Below are 20,936 nucleotides of genomic sequence, written 5' to 3' on the forward strand. Positions count from 1 at the left end.
GTCCTTGAATAGGAAACAGGCTGCCTGAAGGCAATTTCACTCCCTGTTGTGCTGTTAGGTATTTCTGTTGGCTCTTTCCACCAGCACAAAGAAATAGATGGCTTGATTTTGAGAAATCTTTCCTAGGAACATGGTACATATGGAAGAACTAACCCTTCTCTCTGCCATCCCCTTTCATTTAACCAAGTTAAACTGGAGACGAGGATGTAAAAGCAGACAAAAAAATTTCCATTTCTCAGTATTAAGTGGTCGACGTGGAACTTGGGGCTCATGGAGTTGTGTGGTTTAGCCACTGCTCAATGTAGAGTAGATGCATGATTAATACTTATTGACTTAGAGGAGACTCTTCACGGGTCTCTACTGGTATTTCCCAAAATACTGGGGCAACTCAAAGTACTGATAGTGACTGAAAGCAATGAGTTCTGGGCCTTAGATTTTCCACACTGGTTAGCCACATCGTGTAGCAGAGAGACCTTTTCTATAAGCAAATATTATATGGCCATCTATTGACAGAAATAGGTTTAAGGCCATGTCAGAAGATATCAGAAATCCTTTCACAAGTCAAAAATTCATTTGATGATTGTTAAAAGATGAAACTGAACTCAGCAACTCAAATAGCAATTTAAAAAGTCAAACATTCTAACATAGTGCTAGAGATATACTAATTTGATACATATGGAGGAGTGATGGGAAAATGTTAAGTCTACCCTACATAATTAAATTATTATGTTTCTCTAAGAGCAGAAATCTTTGCAATACAATAAAAAACACTGCAGCCCACAATATATGATAGTTTGGAGACTGAGCCCTGTGGCTTTGGGCAGAGTTCATTGGCACTGGGGTCCCGATAGCTTACTCAGTGCTAAGTGCATGTGTTGTGGGCTGAGGAGCAAGGTTCTGGTGATGTAACACCGGTGCAACATGGGTGAGCGTTGCCAGAAACACACAGCTGTTATGCGTTTGATTTTGATCTTTGTCATTGCACTTTCAAAAACCTTCTATTGCTGCCAATATTTTTACAAGTCCCACGCTCAGCTACATCCCCTCCTTCAATGTGAGATTGTGACCCACAGTTTAAGGCACTACGCTCTCATGCATCTGAGCTTTGGCAAAGGTGTTATTAAGTTGGGTAATGCCACTGGCATTTCCAGAGATGACAGTTGTAAAGAGAAGCCTTTTCCTTGCCAGCAGCTTAGTTCCCCCCCCCCCACACCGCCAGTCACCTGGGCTCTGCCGCGTTGTAGTCCCCAACTAACACACAAGACGCTGGATTAATTATGACGCTGTTGGCCTTGCTTGTTTCTTACTGGCTAGCTCTGACTTAAGTATTTATCCTATAATTGCTAATCTAAGTATTTCTCTTACCGGAGAAGTTTCCGGGCTTCTTATCCCTATGGCGGTTACACCTTGACTCCCTGTGTTTCTCCTACCCAGAGTCCTCCTTGACTCCTAGTCCCACCTATCTTGCTTCCTATTGGCCAACAGTGCTTTAGTGACATATATACAGGACTTTCCCCATCAGACAGTGTTCAAAGTGGCAAGAGGGGCTGCAGGGTAGGGCTCTGGAAGTCTTCATAAGAAATGCTGAGGTGCAGTATGCTCCAGCCCAGCAGTATGGGTGGTGTGCTAGCAACCTTTCAGTACCAACAGTGTACAACCCAACCCTAGCAATTGCCAATCTGATGGGGGAGGTACTGGAAGGACCGAGGGCAGCAGCATCTTACAACAGAATCATAATTCACAAGTTGACTAATGGCAATCCACACCCAATAAACAACTATTCTAACAATTTCACAAAAATCATTTTTTACAAGTCAGCAAGTCAATTAGGGTGGGATTGGAAAATTCTGATGATCTATAGTTCATTTAGAAAACTAGTTAGTTTTATTATTAATTAATTATTTACTATAAGCTAATTAAGCTTAAGGCTCAACTTGAAGCCAAAGACTAGCTTAAGATTAAAAGGAGGACACAGAACTCTTACCTGGAACTTTAGTCTCTTTATCGTGTTAAACTAGGAAGTTCTGAGGTAGAAGTCCTTCAGGGCCAGTTGGCCATGGCAAAGAAACTGAAGTGTTGGGGATGCTCTGGGCCCCTTCAGTACAAAGTTGTCACCTTACTCCAGGTCCCTTCACTTCCATCAAAGCTTATTCATGTTGTCTCTTCTATATATGTCTAAAATGAAAAATTGTTTTCATTTCCCTGTGTTCCCACTATTCATGTCTCCAGAGAAATGCTGAGAGTTTAACTAGTGGTCTCTCCTCTCTCTCTTCCTCACTCCCACTCCCTGATGACTGGAATAAAGCCCTGGGAGGGAAGGATAGAAAAGCAAGAAGGAGATGACCCTGGATGAATTTCTCTCAAATGAGCAATGCTAGATGGGCTGTCTTTCTTGCATGTTTGTTTGTCAAGTCTAGTCCTGTGCCGCCTCTTGTATCCTTCCTTCCAGTAAAAGAATCTTCCTCTGGGGACAGCAGAAACTCAACTGTCCTTTGAGCTTTCTTGATTACACCAAACAGGGAAAAAAAGAAACTGTAAACTGCAGAGCTCAACAAACGCACCAACTGATATTCAAAGACCATGCTGTATACTCCTTGTACCATATGAAGTGGTGTTAACAATGTAATCTTCAGAGTAAGATAACGAGGAATACTCAGAATTATTACTCCCGTTTTATGAGGGATGGGGGCCCACAAATGTTAGGTGATAACTGAAGGTTATAGACCAAGCAGAGTAGCCTGGATGGGACCCCATCTAGTGCTAGCAAGATGACAGACCTTGACCTCCAAGCTCTACTGCTTCCTGCAGACTGAGACCTCAGAGTATCAGTGTAGAAGAGCCTGTGAGTCGTGGGCCAGCTGTGTGTGCATGGATACTAGGGTCTGGAAAGCCACTGGTATTGAATGTCAAGCTTGATTTGTGGAGGCATTTTGTAAAAAAAAAGTTCTCTGTTACTGAATTTTTAAAGGACTCCAAGAACAGTCCTCAGAAAGCTCAAGGAAGACTGGTTTAATCTAGTCTTTTGCAAATGAGGAAACTGAGAGTTGTGGCTGCACCAATTCTGTGGCTGTGATAAAATGCCCTGAACAAAAGGAATACAGAGAGGAAGTTTGGTTTATAGTTGTAGGTTATAGTCCATCATTGCCAGAGAAGAAAGGCAAGAACTCAAGCAGCTAGTCCCATAACACCCTTAGTCAAGAGAGAAATAAATACAGGTTGCTGCTTGCTTTTGCTCAACTAGCTTCCTTCATTATTATATAGTTGAGAACCCACTGCCTAGTGAATGGTGCCACCCACAATGGGTTGGGTCAATTAACAAATGAGACAATCCCCTGCAGACCTGCCTGCAGGTCAACCTTATCTAGGCAGTTCCTCAAAGAGGCTGTCTTCCCAGGTGATTCCAGATTATGACAAATTGACATTTTAAATTAATTGGTACACAGATTCACAGAAATAAAATGATGATGGGTGGAAACACCTTAGAAAGCGAATTGCCACATCTCACTTTGGATCTAGGCCAGCAGTTCTCAACCCCTTGCTTGTGACCCCTTTGGGGGTCAAATGACCCTTTCACAAGGGATTGTCTAAGACCCATCTGTACATCAGATAGTTATATTACGTTTTATAAAAGTAGCAAAATTACAGTCATAAAGTGAGAACAAAACCAATTTTATGGTTGGATGTCACTATAGCATGAGGAACTGTGTAAAAGGGCTGCAGCATTAAGGTTGAGGACCACTAATCTAGGCTGTGACCTGACTGTATGGGTGAGCTTGGCAGGTTTTCAACTTTCGTTTTAACATCCTCAGTCTTCTTCTCCATTATTGGTCACTACCTAAGGGATATTAGGAATAAGATAATGCATATAAGGGATCTGGTCTAACACCCAGCATATGAGGTGTGCTTAAGAGATGCCAGGTCTTCTTTTCCTTAATTCTACTTATTATATGATGATGATGATCACAGACTTTATTGATAATTGTATTATTCTACACTGTCTTCTATATTTGAAACTATGCAGAATATACTCCTTTGTGTAGTTCTTGGGTCTTGCACTTTAGGATTAAGGAGCTCCAAGTACATTTGTTGTGAAAACACAGCTTTCTATCTAAAGTATCTGGTAGATTCTTATCTATACTCTGAAGTGTTGCTTGTGTTTTGTTATTTTACAGTCTTGTGTCTCAGGTCTCAAGTTTTCAAGAGGCAGACAGTCATTGGAGAGCAAGAAAAGATAGAGCTTTTCTTCTTGAGGTTAGTGGAATCAGAGCCCTTGGAGACTTAGGTTAAGCCTCAGAGCCAGAATCATGACAATGTGATTGCTATCAGTACCACACACAGTTCCTTTCTTGGGCCTCTAGGTTTTTGCCACCATCTTCGAACTCAGGTTTGCTGAGGGTTTCTGTGTTGAGAAGCCAAGAGACTATAGTAGGACCCTCAATCCTGGCAGAAACACACAAGGTGCCAGTGTCTCTGGTTACTGTAGAGGCATAGCATTAAAGTGTCTAGGGTCAAGTATCATGACTACTTTACAACATTCTTGCTTTTGGGTTTCTGTGTTGAGAAGCCAAGAGACTATAGTAGGACCCTCAATCCTGGCAGAAACACACAAGGTGCCAGTGTCTCTGGTTACTGTAGAGGCATAGCATTAAAGTGTCTAGGGTCAAGTATCATGACTACTTTACAACATTCTTGCTTAGCAATGCCTTTTCTAAGATCTGACAAAAACTTCTTGAAGCTGCTATCATTAAGATATACAATAGGGATGTGTGTGTTTGTGTGTGTGTGACGTCGAGATTTAATTTAAAGCCTTGTGCATGCTAGCAAATGCTCAACCACTGACTTAAATCTTCAGTACTTTTTACTTAATTAATTAATGTTTTGAAGAGCCTTATTAAATTGCTTGACTGGCTCCAACCTCACTACATAGGCCAGGTTAGTTTTGAACTTGGGATCTCCCTGCCCCAACTGGGATTATATGTGCATACCACAATGCCCAACTAACTTATTTGTATATTTACAATCATGTTCACATGTTGCCCAAGGAAGTAAAATCTCCAGTGTCTTGCTGGTTGAAATGTTAAGGTATTTCCTGAGCTAAAGCTAAAGAAATTTGCCAGGCCAGGTGACAAGAGGAAGGCAAAGAATTTGAGTTTAAGAAAAGGCGTGGAGGCACACATGAAAAACAAGAGTAGGAAGAGAGGAATGAGAAGTCACAAGGGCAAAGGTGTGCCAGGTGGTATAGTAAGCAGGTGACATATAATTTTGCAATCGTTGGTGTGTGCTAAATATTTCATGACCATAGATCTTGTCTTCACCCAGCACTAAGGTTCATGCTATACTCTCTCCCCAGGAGACAGGTTTCTTGTGCTATTTTTTTCAGTGTCTCTGAGACCAGGACATTGCAAAGTTTAGATCAGTACGAACCTTCCTCAAAGCCTTCTTTTTCCAGATTGTTCTTTAGCTTGGAGGTCTTGCTGACCTTTGAGATCATGCTTTGGGTAGTGTGACAACTGTTGGTGGTCAGCAGCGTGCAGTGACAGAGTGGTGAAAAGACAGTGACCAAGTGTCAAATTCTGCTTCTCGTTCTGTCATTGTTCAATGTTATGACCTTAAATCCTAAGGGAAAGTTTTCTATCTCATCTGGTAATAACGGTCACCAGCTATTTGTTGGTATAACGAAATACCCAGGATAGGACAATGTTATGAAGAAAACATGTTTGCTTACTCACAGTTTGGGAGGTTCAAGAGCATGGTGGGTGACAACGGCAGAAGGAATGTGTGCAAGAAGACAGCTGTATGGGGCCAGTTCCGGGCTTTGTTGGCAACCTACGATGGGATCCTGTGAGAATTACCTTGCCTTCTGGGGGGGGGGGCTTCAGCGACCTAAGCACTTCCCAGAATCCTCACCTTTTAAGGGTTCCATTTGCTTCCAGATTTCCAAACTGGGGACCCGGTTCCCTTCACATTACATGGACCTCTGGGGGAGCAAACAAAAACCCACACAGCACCAGCTTTGCTCATTTATAAGGTGGGGGATGTGTCTTTACTATCTGCATTTCACAAGGTTACCCAGCCTGTCTGGGAGACAGGGGAGATAATAGTTAATGTAGCTAGTGAAGATAAAAGGGCTTTGGAAAAATCACAAGCGAATAGTGAACTGAATTGCCATTTGTGACTTTGGGAAGAGAAGGGAACTGAAAAAAATCCAAACACACCAAGTTTGTACCTATTAGATAACAGGGTAGGAAAGACTTCAGTTGTTAGTGGGGAATAAGGCTTCTGCCAGCCCATGGGCTGTGGTCATCCTGACCCCACAGGGTCAGAGCATAGGCAGTGTAATTTGTCTAGGGTATGGTGATTGTTGACTTAGCTCTTGCCTTTAGCAAGTCTCTGAAGAGCATGGCTGTAGCAAAACAAGCCATTCAGAGTTTTTGGTGGTTTGGACACATACACAGTTAAAGTAAAACAAAAGTTACAGTAGTTAAATCTTTGAGGTTTGTGTGTGTGATTTTTTTATGGGCTTATGTGGGTGGTGATAAATTATTAAATGGTATGCATCTTTTTCTTCCGATTGAGAGATGTTTGAAGCTTTGGCCTTTATCTGTTTTTCTGTGGTGATGATCTCCCACACACGCATGACCATGAGGGGTGCCTGTTGCTGTGCTCGGCTTATAAAGGCAATCAGTAAATATTTGAGTAATGAGGACAGGGAGGGAAGAAATGAAAGCCGGGACTCCGAGGTTTCTCTGTGTTTTGCTGCTGGAAGAAAATGTAAATTGTGTCCTATGAAGCTTGATTTACAAGAGATGTTGGAGAAACTGAGGTGAAGGCCATGGAAATGTAATTCCTTTAACAATGGGATGCTAAGAGGGGTAAATCAGACGGGTGGGGGGATGAGCTGAGGTTCTCTCACCTGTAGGAATGCCCAGTCTTCTTCAGGTCTGAATGGGAGCATACCCTTCCCATTTGCAGAAGCAGAGCAAACTTGACCCTACAGGCACAAGAGGACTCTGTTTATTCTTAAATGCCTCAGTTCCACCCCCCACCCCATGATCTATCTATAATAGAAAGTTATAAATAAAGGAGGCTGTGGTTGCATTTGGTGTACATCTCTAACTCTCTCGGCATTGGTAAGGGTGAATTCAGACTCCTTCTTTCAAGTGTCACAACCACAGTCTGCCCTCTGTCATCACAAACATATCCCTGCTGTGACATTAGCCCTGTCTATGGAGATGAGGAAAATGTAATTTAGAAAAGCTATGTTTTTTTAATGTGTTCTCTTTTAGTAGGTTTGATCAACATTTAATATTGGTAGTAGAGTCTCATATTAGGAACTTTCTCAATAGTGATAGATAGACCCCCCTCCCCAACTAAGTTAATGATGGCTGTACTCTGTCTTTAGCTACTGGTGTATTTCTTTCCTATGTCTTCCTGAGTTTTTTGTTTGCTTGTTTTGAGACGGGGCTATCTTGGAATTTTCTGTGTAATCCAGGCTGGCCTCAAATAAAAATCATCCAATCTTAGCCTCCCAAGTGCTTACCCTGCAGGGGTAAGCCTGTCTGTCTGAGTGTCTTTCACTCCCTCCTGTCTTCATTTCTTTCTTTTATATTGTGTTTTGATACAGGGTCTCACATAGCCTGGGTTGGCTTAGAACTTTCAATGTAGCTAAGACTGCCCTTGAACTCTGGCTCTTCCTTCCACCATGTGCTAGGATTATAGGTGTGCACCATCATGCCTGGCTCTGATGTGTTTCTTGATTAAATAAAACACATGTCCAATTTCTGTCCTGAGAAAGCAGCTTTTCTGTAGTTAGTAATGCTTGTACCCTGAAAACACCCTTCATTATAGATTCCATTAGACCTTAAGAGCAGGTTATAATGCCCAAAAGATTGAACTGGAATTTTTCCCTTGATATGCCAAAAGTAAAGGATTTACACATATTTGGGCACATGTCTGTGCCTTATTCATTATGAGTAGCTACTGAAAACCTAGTAGTAGTAGGCAGAATTGGCATGGTCTGTTTCTTCTTGAAGAGGGGCTGGCTAGCTCTTGGAGCTTGCTGTTGAATCTTTGGCTTCTGTAAGAGGCTGTGAACCCAAATTCAGATTGGCCATTGGTGGAGCAATTGGATCTGCCTGTATTTGGCAGAGCAGCACATCTTCTCTCTGCATAGTTGGTAGGCTGAATTCTTGGTCATTGAGAGTGTCCGGAACCCCTGTGAGTTCTCTCACTGGCAAGTCTTGAATTCTTTGGCTTGAACATTCCTGCTCTACTAGGCCCAGCACCAGGCAGAAGGCAGAGTGGAAGTGCTCTGTGCACAGTTCACTCCAAATTCTCATCAGCATCGCTATTTTTCTTCTCATAGTAGCCCTCTGCGGGTGCTATGGCAAGCTTTAGCATCTTATCTGGCCCAGTCTTCTGGAGGCTGAAAAGGAGTCTTTCTCCTCTCTGACACTGCTCCCTTCTCTAAGGTCTTGGTTGTTCTATTCTCCCTGGTTCATCAAAAGGCACTTTTGAGTAGAACATTTATGAACTTTATCCAGCTTTTCCAGGTACTCTTGGGGGAAACATTGATTATTACAAGCTACCGTAGTCCACCTGGGGACAGGAATCAGAAGTTAACGTTTCCTCTGTCGTCACTATGATTCCTCTTAAATGGTCATGTTTCACTTAGGATTTTATATTGTTACTATTTTGTTATAATCATCATCATTATCACCATCATCGTGTGTTTGTGTGTGTATGTGATGCAGTCCATGGCACACATATAGAGGTCAGAGAACTTCGTGAGGTTGATTTTCTCCATTCACTTTCAGGTGGGTTCTGGTGATCAGACTCAGGTAACCAAGCTAGCATAGCAAATGTCTTTACCCATGAGTCACTTCACTAGACTATTTTACTCTTTTGAGTTTACTTCTAAGCATCTCAGAATCAAAGTGAAAATGTTCCCACCAGTGAAGAGTATAAAACAAAGTGTGGCTGAGGCTGCACTCAGTGTTAAGAGTGTTTTCCTTGCATGCATACAAGGTCTGGCCTTGACACCTAACATGCAAAAGAAAATGTAACTTTGGGTATTAACTTTACCTTATTTTTATTCTTGTTCTCTTTCCCCACCTCTTATTTGTTTTTACCCTGTGAAATTCTGGAGGCCAATTGAAATCTTTTATTAGGAAGAGTCATAATAAAAATAATCAGAGAACCAAGAATACATAAATATTACTACACATCATTGCTCCAAGTTTGGAAGGATGCTAATTGGCTGGTTTCTTATACATTCCCATAATCAAGTACCATTATTATGACTTAGCAGAGAACACAAGTCGCCCATTTCCCTTCAGAAAAGAACAGGCCTTCCAGGGATATCAACGGAACACAGCATAAAAAGATACAATGAAAATAGGCACAAACCCTCATATCAAGGCTGGGTGAGGCAACCCTGTAGTAGGAAAAGAATCCCAAAAGCAGGGAAAAGAATCAGAGACCAGCCAGGCGATGGTGGCGCACGCCTTTAATCCCAGCACTCGGGAGGCAGAGGCAGGTGGATCTCTGTGAGTTCGAGGCAGGGCTGGACCGACAGCCTCCAAAACAATACAGAGAAACCCTGTCTCGTAAAAACCAAAAAAAAAAAAAAAAAAAAAAAGAATCAGAGACAGTCCTACCCCGACTCCCACTGTTAGGAGTCCCACAAGGACACCAAGCTACACAACCATAACGTATATGCAGGGGACCTAGCTCAGACCCTCAGAAGGTCCATGATTGTCACTTCAGTCTGTGTGAGCACCTATGAACCCTGCTTAGTGACTTTGTGGGCCATGTTCTAGTAGTGTCCTCTGGCTCCTATTGTCTTTCCTCCACCTCTTCTGCAGGAGTCCTTGAGTTCTGCTAAATGAAATGTAGAATTACTACATGCGATAAACGTCCAGCCTCCCTGTTGTTTTTACTCAGTTGTATCTTCTGAATTTACCTCCTTGTTGGTGCAAAAGCACTCTTCTTTCCCATCCACTGGCCCATGCTTGTAACCAGGAAGGGCATGTCATCCGATTTGTACCTCTGATCCCTGAAGCCCATACCTTCAGATTTTTTCCTGGAGTCTTTAACACTCATTTCTGCAAACTCTTTTGACTTCTCAGAGCAATCACACAGGACCATTCCTAAGAGGGTGTCAACTGGAAGAAAAGTGGTCTCTGTGAAAGAGAGCCATGTGTCAAAAGAACAACCCCTCAGCCTGCAGAAGGCAACCCTAGCCCTGCTGGGACCCTGACAGGATCTCAGTGTGAATAAGCTATGTGAAGCCTGTGACAAGCAGGGTTCAGGTGACATTTTTGATTGGGTTTGTCCTTTCTAGAACTGGAAGAAGTAGATTGAGGGGGTTGTGAGGAGGAGCAGAGCTGAGAACACTGGATGTCAGTACCTGTTGCATTGGTCTTCTGCCAGTCTCTGGTTGACTAAGTTCACTGGTGTGGGACTCATGGGTTCTGATATGGAATACAGAGTTCCTGAGTTCAGAAGGCTTAGACTCCTCAGGATAGGACAACTGTTGGAATAATCTCTGTTTTTTGCCAATTACTAGAGCCTGGGCATTGAGTGCATGTTTCTTGCTTGATGTTGTTCTTATTGGTTGTAGTTCTATTTTTTGTTTATGTTATTACCCTTTCTTTCTCCAGGACAATACTGGATATTTGTTCTTATTGTATCTAGTTTTGTATTGGGTTTAAAACCCTCTTATTTAGACAAAAGGGGGAAGTGTTGTGGGAATTCATTCTGCTAATAGCTTTGGGGTACTGGCTTTATGATGATGATCCACACAATTAATATTGGAAAGTAGGTCTAGATATTTATTTAGAGAGAGCAATCACTTACACAGACAGCCTGGTTAGTACTCTATGGTCCCCGAACTGCGGTCAGGATCCAAGAGAACCAAGAGCACCCACCTGTTCCTTCTTTTATCCCTTGAATCTTCCCCCGTACCAGTGACCAAGCCCCAAGGGGCCATGGTCAGCTGCAGGTACCTAGTCTCTCCCTACAGCCTTAGGGCACGGCCTGGGGTGCTGTGTGATGAACTGATAAGCCTTCCAGGAACATGCTCTCACTCTCTGTTGGCGTGGTCAGAGACCCAAGGGAGCAGAGAATTGTCACAAGATTAGTGACGGCTACAGCATTACCCTGTATCTGTGAGTTTGTCCTTTTAATTGCGCCTCTTAATAAATTTATACTTTTGTGAGTTCATGCATCACTATTCACCTTTCTGATACTCACAGGTTCTGATACCAAATATAGAGTTCTAGGGTTCAGTACATTAAGATTTCTTCCTGGCTCTAAAGTTTCTCAGTTATTGACATTTCCTTAGACTACAGACTGGTTTACCCCAACCCCGACCCTGATAATCTCTCTCTGTCAAGCATGCGTGCCTGGAGAGAGGCAGGGGTCATACCTCTCTGTTCAGGCCTTTCGTGTGCTATGTGTGTTCCTGGAAGCTGCTTATAGGATACTCATTGACGGGGAGCCAGTGGGCCGGAGCTGGCTGTGGGGTGGTAAACATCTTGGAACAAGCAATGCTTTCAGGATTACAGCCTTGGCAGGAGAGTATGAAAAGTAATTCTTGGGAAGCCGGGCCTTGGTGGCAGCTGCTTCTCCTTAGCCTGCCTGCCAACCCTTACAGGAGCTTGGGATGGACAGAGTTCTCAGCTGGGCCTACTGTGGCTGTTGCTGGTAGTTTTCCACTCTGGGAAACTGGAAGTGTCTGTTGGTTTCTCCGTCAGGAGACTGGTGGGTAGCGGAAGCACCCAGAAACCACCAAGACAACTCAGCAAGCAAAGTGTTTGCTTCAGCGACTCCAGCTTCCTGTGACAGGCCTGTCCTCTTTACATGTGTCTTTATATTTCAAGGTGTGGAGTGAACAGGGGAGTGGGGTCTGGTGAAAGAGGCTTGTGAGGAAGAAAGGGGTCTGACGGTTGGCACTGGAGTCAGTGCTACAGTCCGAGTCTTCCCTAGTAACTGGGATCCCTTCCACGAGTTACCCAAAATAGGCACATTCAATAGGAAAACCACACGGGGGCTGCGGAGAAGTGCCACGTTGGGTTCCCTGGGCCAAGGCCTCTTCTGGTTCCAAAGACCCAGTGGGATGCGAAAGGCCATCCAAGATCAGCTTGTCCTTTTCCTCTGCCCTTCCTGTGGGGGCCCCGGTAACACTGAGTCACAGAGAAACCCTGCTTACATGTTTCATTGCTGCTTTACAAGCTTTTGTCTCTGAATTCTGTTTTTTAAAACTTATGTTCTTTGGTTCTGATTTCTAGATCTATAGCCTAACTCCCATTGTCTGGGGATGGATGGAACTTTAGCTGCTCCTTATCAGTGGTTTCAGTTGTCTGGAGTCAATCACAGTCTGGAAATATTAGATGGACAAAGTCTGAACTAATCCACAGATTTTAAATGCAGTGATTGGGGCTCACACGACGAAATCCTGGCTCCTCTCCCTCCCTCCCTCTCTCTGCCTCCTTATGTAAGTCCTGTGTCATCTTGGGAAGAGTGAGTGCTGTTCAGTAAGTTGGGAGGCAGGATGAAGAGATGGCTCAGTGCTTAAGAGACCTTGCTGCGCAGCTGAAGATCTGTGTTCAGATTCCGGCACCAACATAGCAAGCCCTGCATCCCACAGCTGTCTGTAATACTAGCTCAGAGAGATTAAACACCCTTTCAGACCTCAGTGCATACAAGTACATGTACCTGCATACACAGACACATAAATAAAATAAACGCTTAAAAAAGGTGTGAGAGAGCATCATTCACATAACTTTTACCATGGAATACCATAATTGTTCTATTTTATCATTAATTATTGGCTGTCTTTACTATGCTTAATTTCTAAGTTGAGCATTGTTATAGGTATGCACACACACACACACACACACACACACACACACACACATATATATATATATATATATATATATATGCAAGCCCTATGTATAGGACTTGGTACTTTCAGTTCTTTTAGTCATCCATTGGAAAATATCCTGTCTTAATAAATGGGAATCTACTGTGACACTTGGGGCCCAGCACTTACTCTGGCTTGATCTGAGTGTTCACATCATGGCATAGAACAAGATTCCTGCTATCGCTCAGGCCTATAATCACTGGAGCCTCTTCAAACTACACTCGAGAAGGTCTTCCTCAGTGAATCTTGGTAACTGGTTATCCAGTATCGCTGACTAAGACCTGTGCTGTGGCTTTTCTTCTCCTAACCATAATCTGCCCGCCCCTCTGGTGAACTTTGACCCTGCCTGCTGAGAGGCAGCTGGGTAAGCTACTGCTTCACAAAAACTTGTTGAACCCCACAGATGGTGACTCACTGGGAGTTTCTGAGCTAGAAATTAATCCTCTACTTCTCTCCAAGATCTAATGCTCAATTTGTTGTCTCTATTCTTCTGCCTCTCAACTCTTTCTTACTTACCTCTTTGCCCAATGTGTGTTGAATACCTAATCAGTACTGTGTGTTGGCAGGTGTTGAAAGGGGCCAGGAATCCAACATGAGTACTATGCTCAAAATTGCTTGCAGTCTCAACAAGGAGATAGAGGTATGAGTGTCATAGAAAATCCACGATGAAAGTTATTTCCTAAAAGAATCTGTTACTTTTATCCTGATATCATACTTTAGTATTTTTGATAGCTTTGTTAGACTCTGTGAAACAGTGATAGCCACTGTCAAGTAGACAAGCAACTTGTGTCAGTCTGATTTCTGAAGATTATCATCTTACCTTTGTCACTTGGGCCAGAATGGAGGTCTATGAGAGAAATCATTTTCTGTGTCTTATTCAGTACTGACCAGTTATATAAATACAAGCAGACTGGTTAATGAGCACATTTGTTAACTCAATACACGGATAGATAGATTGTAGTGACTGGGGCTCACATGATGAAATCCTGGCTCCTCTCCCTCCCTCCCTCCCTCCCTTCCTCTCTCTCTGCCTCCTTATGTAAGTCCCGTGTCATCTTGGGAAGAGTGAGTGCTGTTCAGTAAGTTGGGAGACAGGATAGAGAGATGGCTCAGTGCTTAAGAGATGATCAGACTTACAGGGAAGCCTTTTCTACTTGTTGTCTGGGTGCACATTATGAGTCAAGGTTTCTCTTGGCTGAATCCCCACAACTTTGTCTTTAAGCCTCTGGGAAGAACTCAGCAGTCCTCTGACACCTCACAGCAGAGAATCCTACATGGTCTTTCTCTGTCACTCCCCCGTCTGCCTGTCAGACATACTTCAACTCTCTTTTATTTCATTTTTTTCCATCTGTTCAATAGGGAACAATTCCTGCATGGAGTTAATTAGGATATGACATAAAAAGGATCCCCAGGAAATACAGTCTTACTTGGATGTGTTGTAGAGGCAGCAGCAGCTTCAAATGTCTTGGTTGTTGTCCCAAGGCCCAGCAGGCCCCTTAGTGAGAAGTTATTTATGATAATTCCATGACTCACCTTGTTGGCTCTGCTTTCCCAATGTCTGGCTTACCTCACATGTCCCAGAGTGCAGAGGTTCTCATGATGTGTACAGCCCAGCATCTGGAGATGTGTGATGGATGGGACTGGAAGCCTACTGACTGGGGATGATCTATTCTGTGGCTGCCAGCATGACCCCGGAGCATTGTTCTCTGTCCAGGATGGATGAGATCTGGGAACAGAGCTCTGAGCCCAAACCCACAGCACACTAACTCTGGGTCTTTATTAACATGCAATTCTCAGATTTGGCTTCAGATACACTAGAGTTACTATCTAAGATCTTCAAATGCATGCAGCACCTTGCAACAGGCTGAGGACCAAATGGAGCAGAAAAAGCGAAGGTGGAATTAGCTCTTGCTCAGTTTGACTTTTCTTGGGTGGGTGTTCTTTTTTTGATGTTGGCCGTTGAGAGTGCACTTAGGCTATTCAGGCTTTGGACACAAAGGGCTTCCAGACCTTCAGCCTCAGATGAGAGCTGCATCACTGGCCTCTTCTTCCAAGGTTTTAATGTTCTGAGACTTAGACTGAGCAACCCCTAGTCCCTTTTTCTCAGCTGCTTGCAGATGGCCAGAGGAACCATCCCACCTCTGATCCTGTAAGCCAGTCTAAGAAACCCCCTATGTGTGTGGGTTTTATGTATAACACAAGGGTCCAGTTTCACTTTTGGGTATGTGGATGCTCAAATTTCCCAGCACGTTGGTTGATTCCCCTCCCCCATGCATTTTTTTTGGCACTTATGTTGAAAACCAGTTGACTTATAAGTGTGAGATTATTTCTGGGCTCCCCATTCTGTCTCACTGGTCTACACACACCCTAACCCCCCCCATAGGTGCACTAGACTGTTTTAATTATTTATTTGTGATATGTTTTGAAATCTAGACTCCTAATATCCCCAGGTCTGTTCTTTTGTAAGAGGGCTCTAGTTTTTGCAAGGTCATTTGTGGCTTCATGTGAATCTTACAATTCAAGAAAAATATTTCTCGGAAAGAAAATACTGTTGAAAATAAGCTCTTCCTCTTCCCTCCTCATATTGACCGCTTTCCCCTGCTTTATATGCCTGGTCACGTTTTATTGCACAGAACAGTGACTTCGAAGTATTCAAATTTCACTTGTTTTGTCTTTGTAACTCTGGAAGGTCCCACCACACTGCCTGTGTTCCCCCTCCCCTGCTGTAACTGGGTGCTGTCGGGGCAGTAGCCAGCTCATGTGCTGAGCCCCCCCCCCCCGTTTCCCATCTCTCAGAAGTGGGGGTCTTTTTTTCTGGTGCTCATTCTTTGAAAGCTGGGTTATTTCCCACAGGGGATTTCCTCTGTTCTATTTTATTCTCTCTTTGTTGAAAGTGGAGCCTACCCCTGAAACTCTTGTTTTTAGCTAGGACCCAGCATGCTCAATACTAAAACAGGGTGTTTTGGTTAATTTCTTTTCTTTCTTTCTTTTTATTTTTTGAGACAGGGTTTCTCTGCATAACAGCTCTGGCTGTCCTGGAACTCACTCTGTAGACATGGCTGACCTTGAACTCAGAGAAATCTGCCTACCCCTGCTTCCCGAGTGCTGGATTAAAGGCGTGTGCTACTACCGCCCTGCTTGGTTTATTTCACAATTTCATGTAGTCAGATCCCTAGAAAACCAGAGTGATGTGGCTCTTAGGGGTATCTGAGGGCTATAAGGATGATCTACTTGTAGGAAATCAATTCAATATGCAAATTTGCTAAAAAGGAACTAAAGATGGGCTACTGGGGTTATTACTCAATAAACTAAAAAAAATTGCATATTAAATTATCTTATGTTAGTTGCCAGAGTCTGGGCCAAAATGTAAGTTGGCTGTTGATTAAATCTTGGAGGTCTGCATGATATTTGGAGTTAGGGTTAGGAAGAAGTTTGCAGTAGAATGGCTGAGCTGTGGTCATAGAGAGATGTAGGAAGATTTCAGTTCCTCTATTTCCTGTCCTGTTACTGGTTTCAACCTTCCTGGGGACTCTGGCATAAAAATGAAAGCACACGTTTTGTTTTCTCTTCGTTTCCTTTGTCCAGCCATATGTCGCTATCCTCTGGGCATGTCAGGAGGCCACATTCCAGATGAGGACATCACAGCTTCAAGTCAGTGGTCAGAATCCACGGCTGCCAGATATGGGAGGTGAGGATGGCTGCATCAGGAGAGCCTGCGTGCTGGGGAAGCAGATGCATAGCCATGATTCGAGATGCTGGTGGGGAGGCATGGTGTTGGTGAGAACTCAAAGTGACTGGGAGAGAGACGTGAGGGGCTTGTGCTGCTTGGGATGTCTCAGAGGGAGGCCAGGCCTTGGCTGTAGCTGCTGGCTTGGAAACTTCTTCCCAACCACAGAGGCCGCAGAGCCACACCACCCACTGTGAATGGGGTCATTGATATGTAGTGGATCTGCTTTGCTTGACCTCACTGTGGATTGCTGCAGGAGAAAGGCCAAGGTACAGGGAGGTGTAGATAATGTAGGACACTGGCAGTGAGTGAAGCCTGCTTCTCAAGAGGTCCCCGGAATGTCACTACACAGAGCTTCGAGGGTTAAACCAGACGCTGAGGTTTCCAGTAAGTTCTTTCCTCCCTCAAGGAAACCTCACACAGAAGGGCCATCTTCATCTATAAACAGAGCAAAGTCTATGTGGTGCATGTAATTCCCAAGGTTCCCTAAATGAACAGACTCCCAGCTCAGAAACTATTCTGCTGACCGATGCCAACTCTTCCTGATTGAACCTAACTAATTATTTTAGTGTAAATTTAGTACCGATGCTGTTAAAATGGAATCACCCATAAGACCTTCCTCATATTTATCTTAGTGTTTGAGTGACTAGAGTGATGGCTGGTGGAGTTAGGGAGGAGCAAGAAAAGAGTAGGTATCATCTGTGAAGAAAGGGAGCATCCCAAGGAAGAGGGGAAAACACAAAGAGGGTGCCAAATAAACCTTAGAGTGATTCTGCATGCTGCTCAGTGCTAGCCCAGCCTGCGGGTAACAAATGAAATCAGGCATGGAATGCTTTCCACCCTCACGCCCACCTTCAGCACAGTTCCCATGGCTTTTACTGGGTGGCCATGCCCATTCTGCTGGCTGGCATTCCACTGCATTGCAAAGCCCACACTGGAGACCCTGCCATTCCTCCCTCCTCTCTCCCATAACTTGATACCCAAACCACTAGCTTTGTGAGGTTGAGGCTGAGACATGGAAGGGGCATGGCGAAAGAACTCCGTAAGGGGACAGGGGTGGAAAGAGTTTCACTTCCCTAGAGTTCTCTAAAAAAGCTAAAGGTTACATGTGCTATGAAAGCTCCCAGCTCCTTTGTGGTGACATTCCCGGGACTGTGTGGTGCTTTGGAGACAGGAAACTGACCACAAATGGGGGTGGTGAGGACGAAGAGACATACGGGGAGGTCCACAAGTCCCTCTGGACTAGACTGCAGTTTTCCACTCACTCCTCGGGCACAGCACAGCTGCTTGCTATGAGCTGGTGAGTGTCTCTTGTTTCACAGTTGTTCTCTTTCTCCTACCCATCCTTCTCAAGGCTGGACTCTGAAGAAGGAGATGGAGCCTGGTGCCCTGACAAACCAGTGCGACCCAATGACTTGAAAGAATTTCTGCAGATTGACTTACGTACCCTACACTTTATCACTCTTGTGGGGACCCAGGGACGTCATGCGGGGGGTCATGGCATTGAATATGCACCCATGTACAAGATCAACTACAGTCGAGATGGCACTCGCTGGATCTCCTGGCGTAACCGGCATGGGAAGCAGGTAAGAAGAAAATGTCCATGTTCTGGGGGGGACCTAGGACCATATGTTGACTTATGATAGAACTGTTCAAATGGACTATACTCAGTTATGTGAATGTTCAAATCTGACATGCCATTGTAAATGTGACCCAAGGTGCGGGAGATGGCACAGAGGATCTGTTAGCTTCGCTGGGAGAGTTGAGGGCATGTACTCTCCTCGCAAATGAAAAGCGAAGGCTCCATCAAATGCATGATGAGTGAAGGAAGGTGAGTATGGTTTTATACTATCTCTGCTTTTTCTCCTCTCTCTCCTAGGTGCTAGATGGGAACAGCAACCCTTATGATGTCTTCCTGAAGGACTTGGAGCCACCTATTGTAGCCAGATTTGTTCGCCTCATACCAGTCACTGACCACTCGATGAATGTGTGCATGAGGGTTGAGCTTTATGGTTGTGTCTGGCTAGGTAAGTCTCTACCGCAGAGATCTTATGTACCATATGGAAACTTCCAAGTCCTGGGAACTGAAAACCAGCCATCAACTCAGAAAGGGATAAGTCATTCATCCTTGGAATGAAATGACTCCCCTTTGGTTAAAAGAGAAAAATAAGCCATGCCTATTCACCCATGGTTTGGTGCCCTTGCCTAGAATGACATTCAGAGTTACTCAGATGACTGGCACTGAGGTGTGCTTCCAACAGTGCTCGACTATGAACCCAAATTGAGCCCCAGTGGACATGATGAATTACATTGAACAGCCCTGGAAGCTCAAGTAGCTTCTTGGGGCAATTGGTCAGGTAGCAGGCACATCTCCTTATCCGAGACTCTGACCACTGTGTTTCCTTTGGCAGATGGCTTGGTGTCTTACAGTGCTCCAGCTGGGCAGCAGTTTGTACTCCCTGGAGGCTCCATCATTTATCTGAATGATTCTGTCTATGATGGAGCTGTTGGGTACAGGTAAAATCTAGGAGATTTAAATAATCACTAGAATGGGGAAAATGGCCATGACAAAAAATTGTGGTTGATAATCAACCCATCAGTATTATGAGGTATATTTTAAAATCCCAAATTCTATAAGGTAAAATGAATAATGACAATACTGGGAACAAGAATAAGGAAGAAATAGTTATTCTGGTGTTATAGGCATCCAATCAAATTAATACCATCCAATGATGTATTCCCCTGAACCAGTGGAGTCAGATTTCACATAAGCAACTGTCATAAAAAAAACAATGTTACTACATTAGTAGCAAAACTTTTAAGAACTATCTTATTAGTTTATATGAAAAACCTTGCCTCTGAAAATGGTGTCTAAATAAAATGACTCACTATTATCAAAGGCATTTAGATTAATTCATTAATGAGAGAGTTCATGAATAACATGAAGACCCCAACAAACGGCACTTGCTCCATCAGTGACTAATGCTGGTCTGAAGCTTTGCCAACCCTTCATGGACTACATGATTCAGAAAAAGAAGTATAAAATGCATTTGATTGCTTTCCCTAAGATTATCGTCTCTTGCAAAATCCAGCGGTGAAGCAGTGGGTGAAAAGTTCTTCTGTGGATTGATGACTAACTCCGGACTCTGTCTTCTCTCCTCCTCCCATGGCCTGAGCAGCATGACGGAAGGGCTAGGACAGTTGACTGATGGGGTATCTGGCCTGGATGATTTTACCCAGACCCATGAATACCATGTGTGGCCTGGCTATGACTACGTTGGTTGGCGGAATGAAAGTGCTACCAATGGCTACATTGAGATCATGTTTGAATTTGACCGGATCAGGAATTTTACTACTATGAAGGTCAGTGGAGTTAGGTGTGATATATTTTCTTAAAGAAATCCAAAATTATAGTGGGAGTGTGGGGTAGGGGAAGGAAGGGGGGATATTTGAGGTGTCTTAATCTGATGTTAACAGAACTAGATTTTAAAATATATTCCACTAGTACAAGTATATATGAATTCAGGGTCACATTATTTTTCAAAATAATTCTTTATTGATTCTTTGGGAATTTCACAGCATGCATCCCAATCCTGCTCACCTCCTAGTACCTCCCTGTCTGCCCCTCATACCTGCAGCATCACCCCAAGAGAAAAACCCACAAAATAATTAAAAACGAAACAAACCCCACCTCATTCCTTCATCCTTCCTGCCTCTCCAATACCTCTTCACTTGTCTCAGTGGCACTGGGAGCTATGGTGTGTCACACAGTATACCCTTTTGTCTAATCAGCCCCACCCACAAACATTCATTGCCATAAGTTATTGGTCTGGTCCGAGACCTCTAGCTCTCTGGCACACCATCATCACTGGACCCTTACAGAAACTCTTTTTAAACATCCTGCTGTCGCCCTGAGTCATGGAGGTCCTACAGCTATTGTTCCATAGGACCAGTCCCTTCGAATGCTCTAGTAGGTCACAGATGGGGTAAATGTTAGGGTGGGCCAACCCAAGGTCCAGGATGTAGACCTGGGTGATAGCTGAGGTAGTCAGTCTGGGCCATTGGGTCAGTCCTTCTCAGGTGAGGGGCTGAGCCAGCTTTCCCATACCCATAGTGAGGAGGGGTCCACCTATCCTGAGTGTGTGTGGTTCTCCCATGAGAAGTGGGGCCAGTTTTCCTGCTGCAGTGTCCAGGAAGGTGCAGGGCCAGCAATCCCAGGGCCAGTGGAAGGGGGGCCAGCTCAGCATGGCTCTTGGATTTCAACACACATGGTTCCTA

At 44.0% G+C, this 20,936-nt stretch overlaps 1 protein-coding gene across 7 annotated transcripts in view; it reads left to right on the forward strand.

Annotated features, from left to right (window-relative positions):
* The window catches only part of Ddr2 (discoidin domain receptor tyrosine kinase 2), a 122,931-nt gene that overhangs the window by 75,185 nt on the left and 26,810 nt on the right, over window positions 1–20,936 (forward strand). For all 7 annotated transcript variants that reach the window (XM_040738796.1, XM_040738800.1, XM_040738795.1 and 4 more), the window contains 5 exons: window positions 16,517–16,619; window positions 18,013–18,244; window positions 18,538–18,685; window positions 19,070–19,175; window positions 19,838–20,021. In XM_040738796.1, coding sequence (XP_040594730.1) covers window positions 16,517–16,619; window positions 18,013–18,244; window positions 18,538–18,685; window positions 19,070–19,175; window positions 19,838–20,021 — 773 coding nt within the window. The remainder of the gene's footprint in view (window positions 1–16,516; window positions 16,620–18,012; window positions 18,245–18,537; window positions 18,686–19,069; window positions 19,176–19,837; window positions 20,022–20,936) is intronic.

This window comes from Mesocricetus auratus, unplaced genomic scaffold (genome assembly GCF_017639785.1).
Source record: "Mesocricetus auratus isolate SY011 unplaced genomic scaffold, BCM_Maur_2.0 Super-Scaffold_100676, whole genome shotgun sequence".
NCBI lineage: Eukaryota > Metazoa > Chordata > Mammalia > Rodentia > Cricetidae > Mesocricetus > Mesocricetus auratus.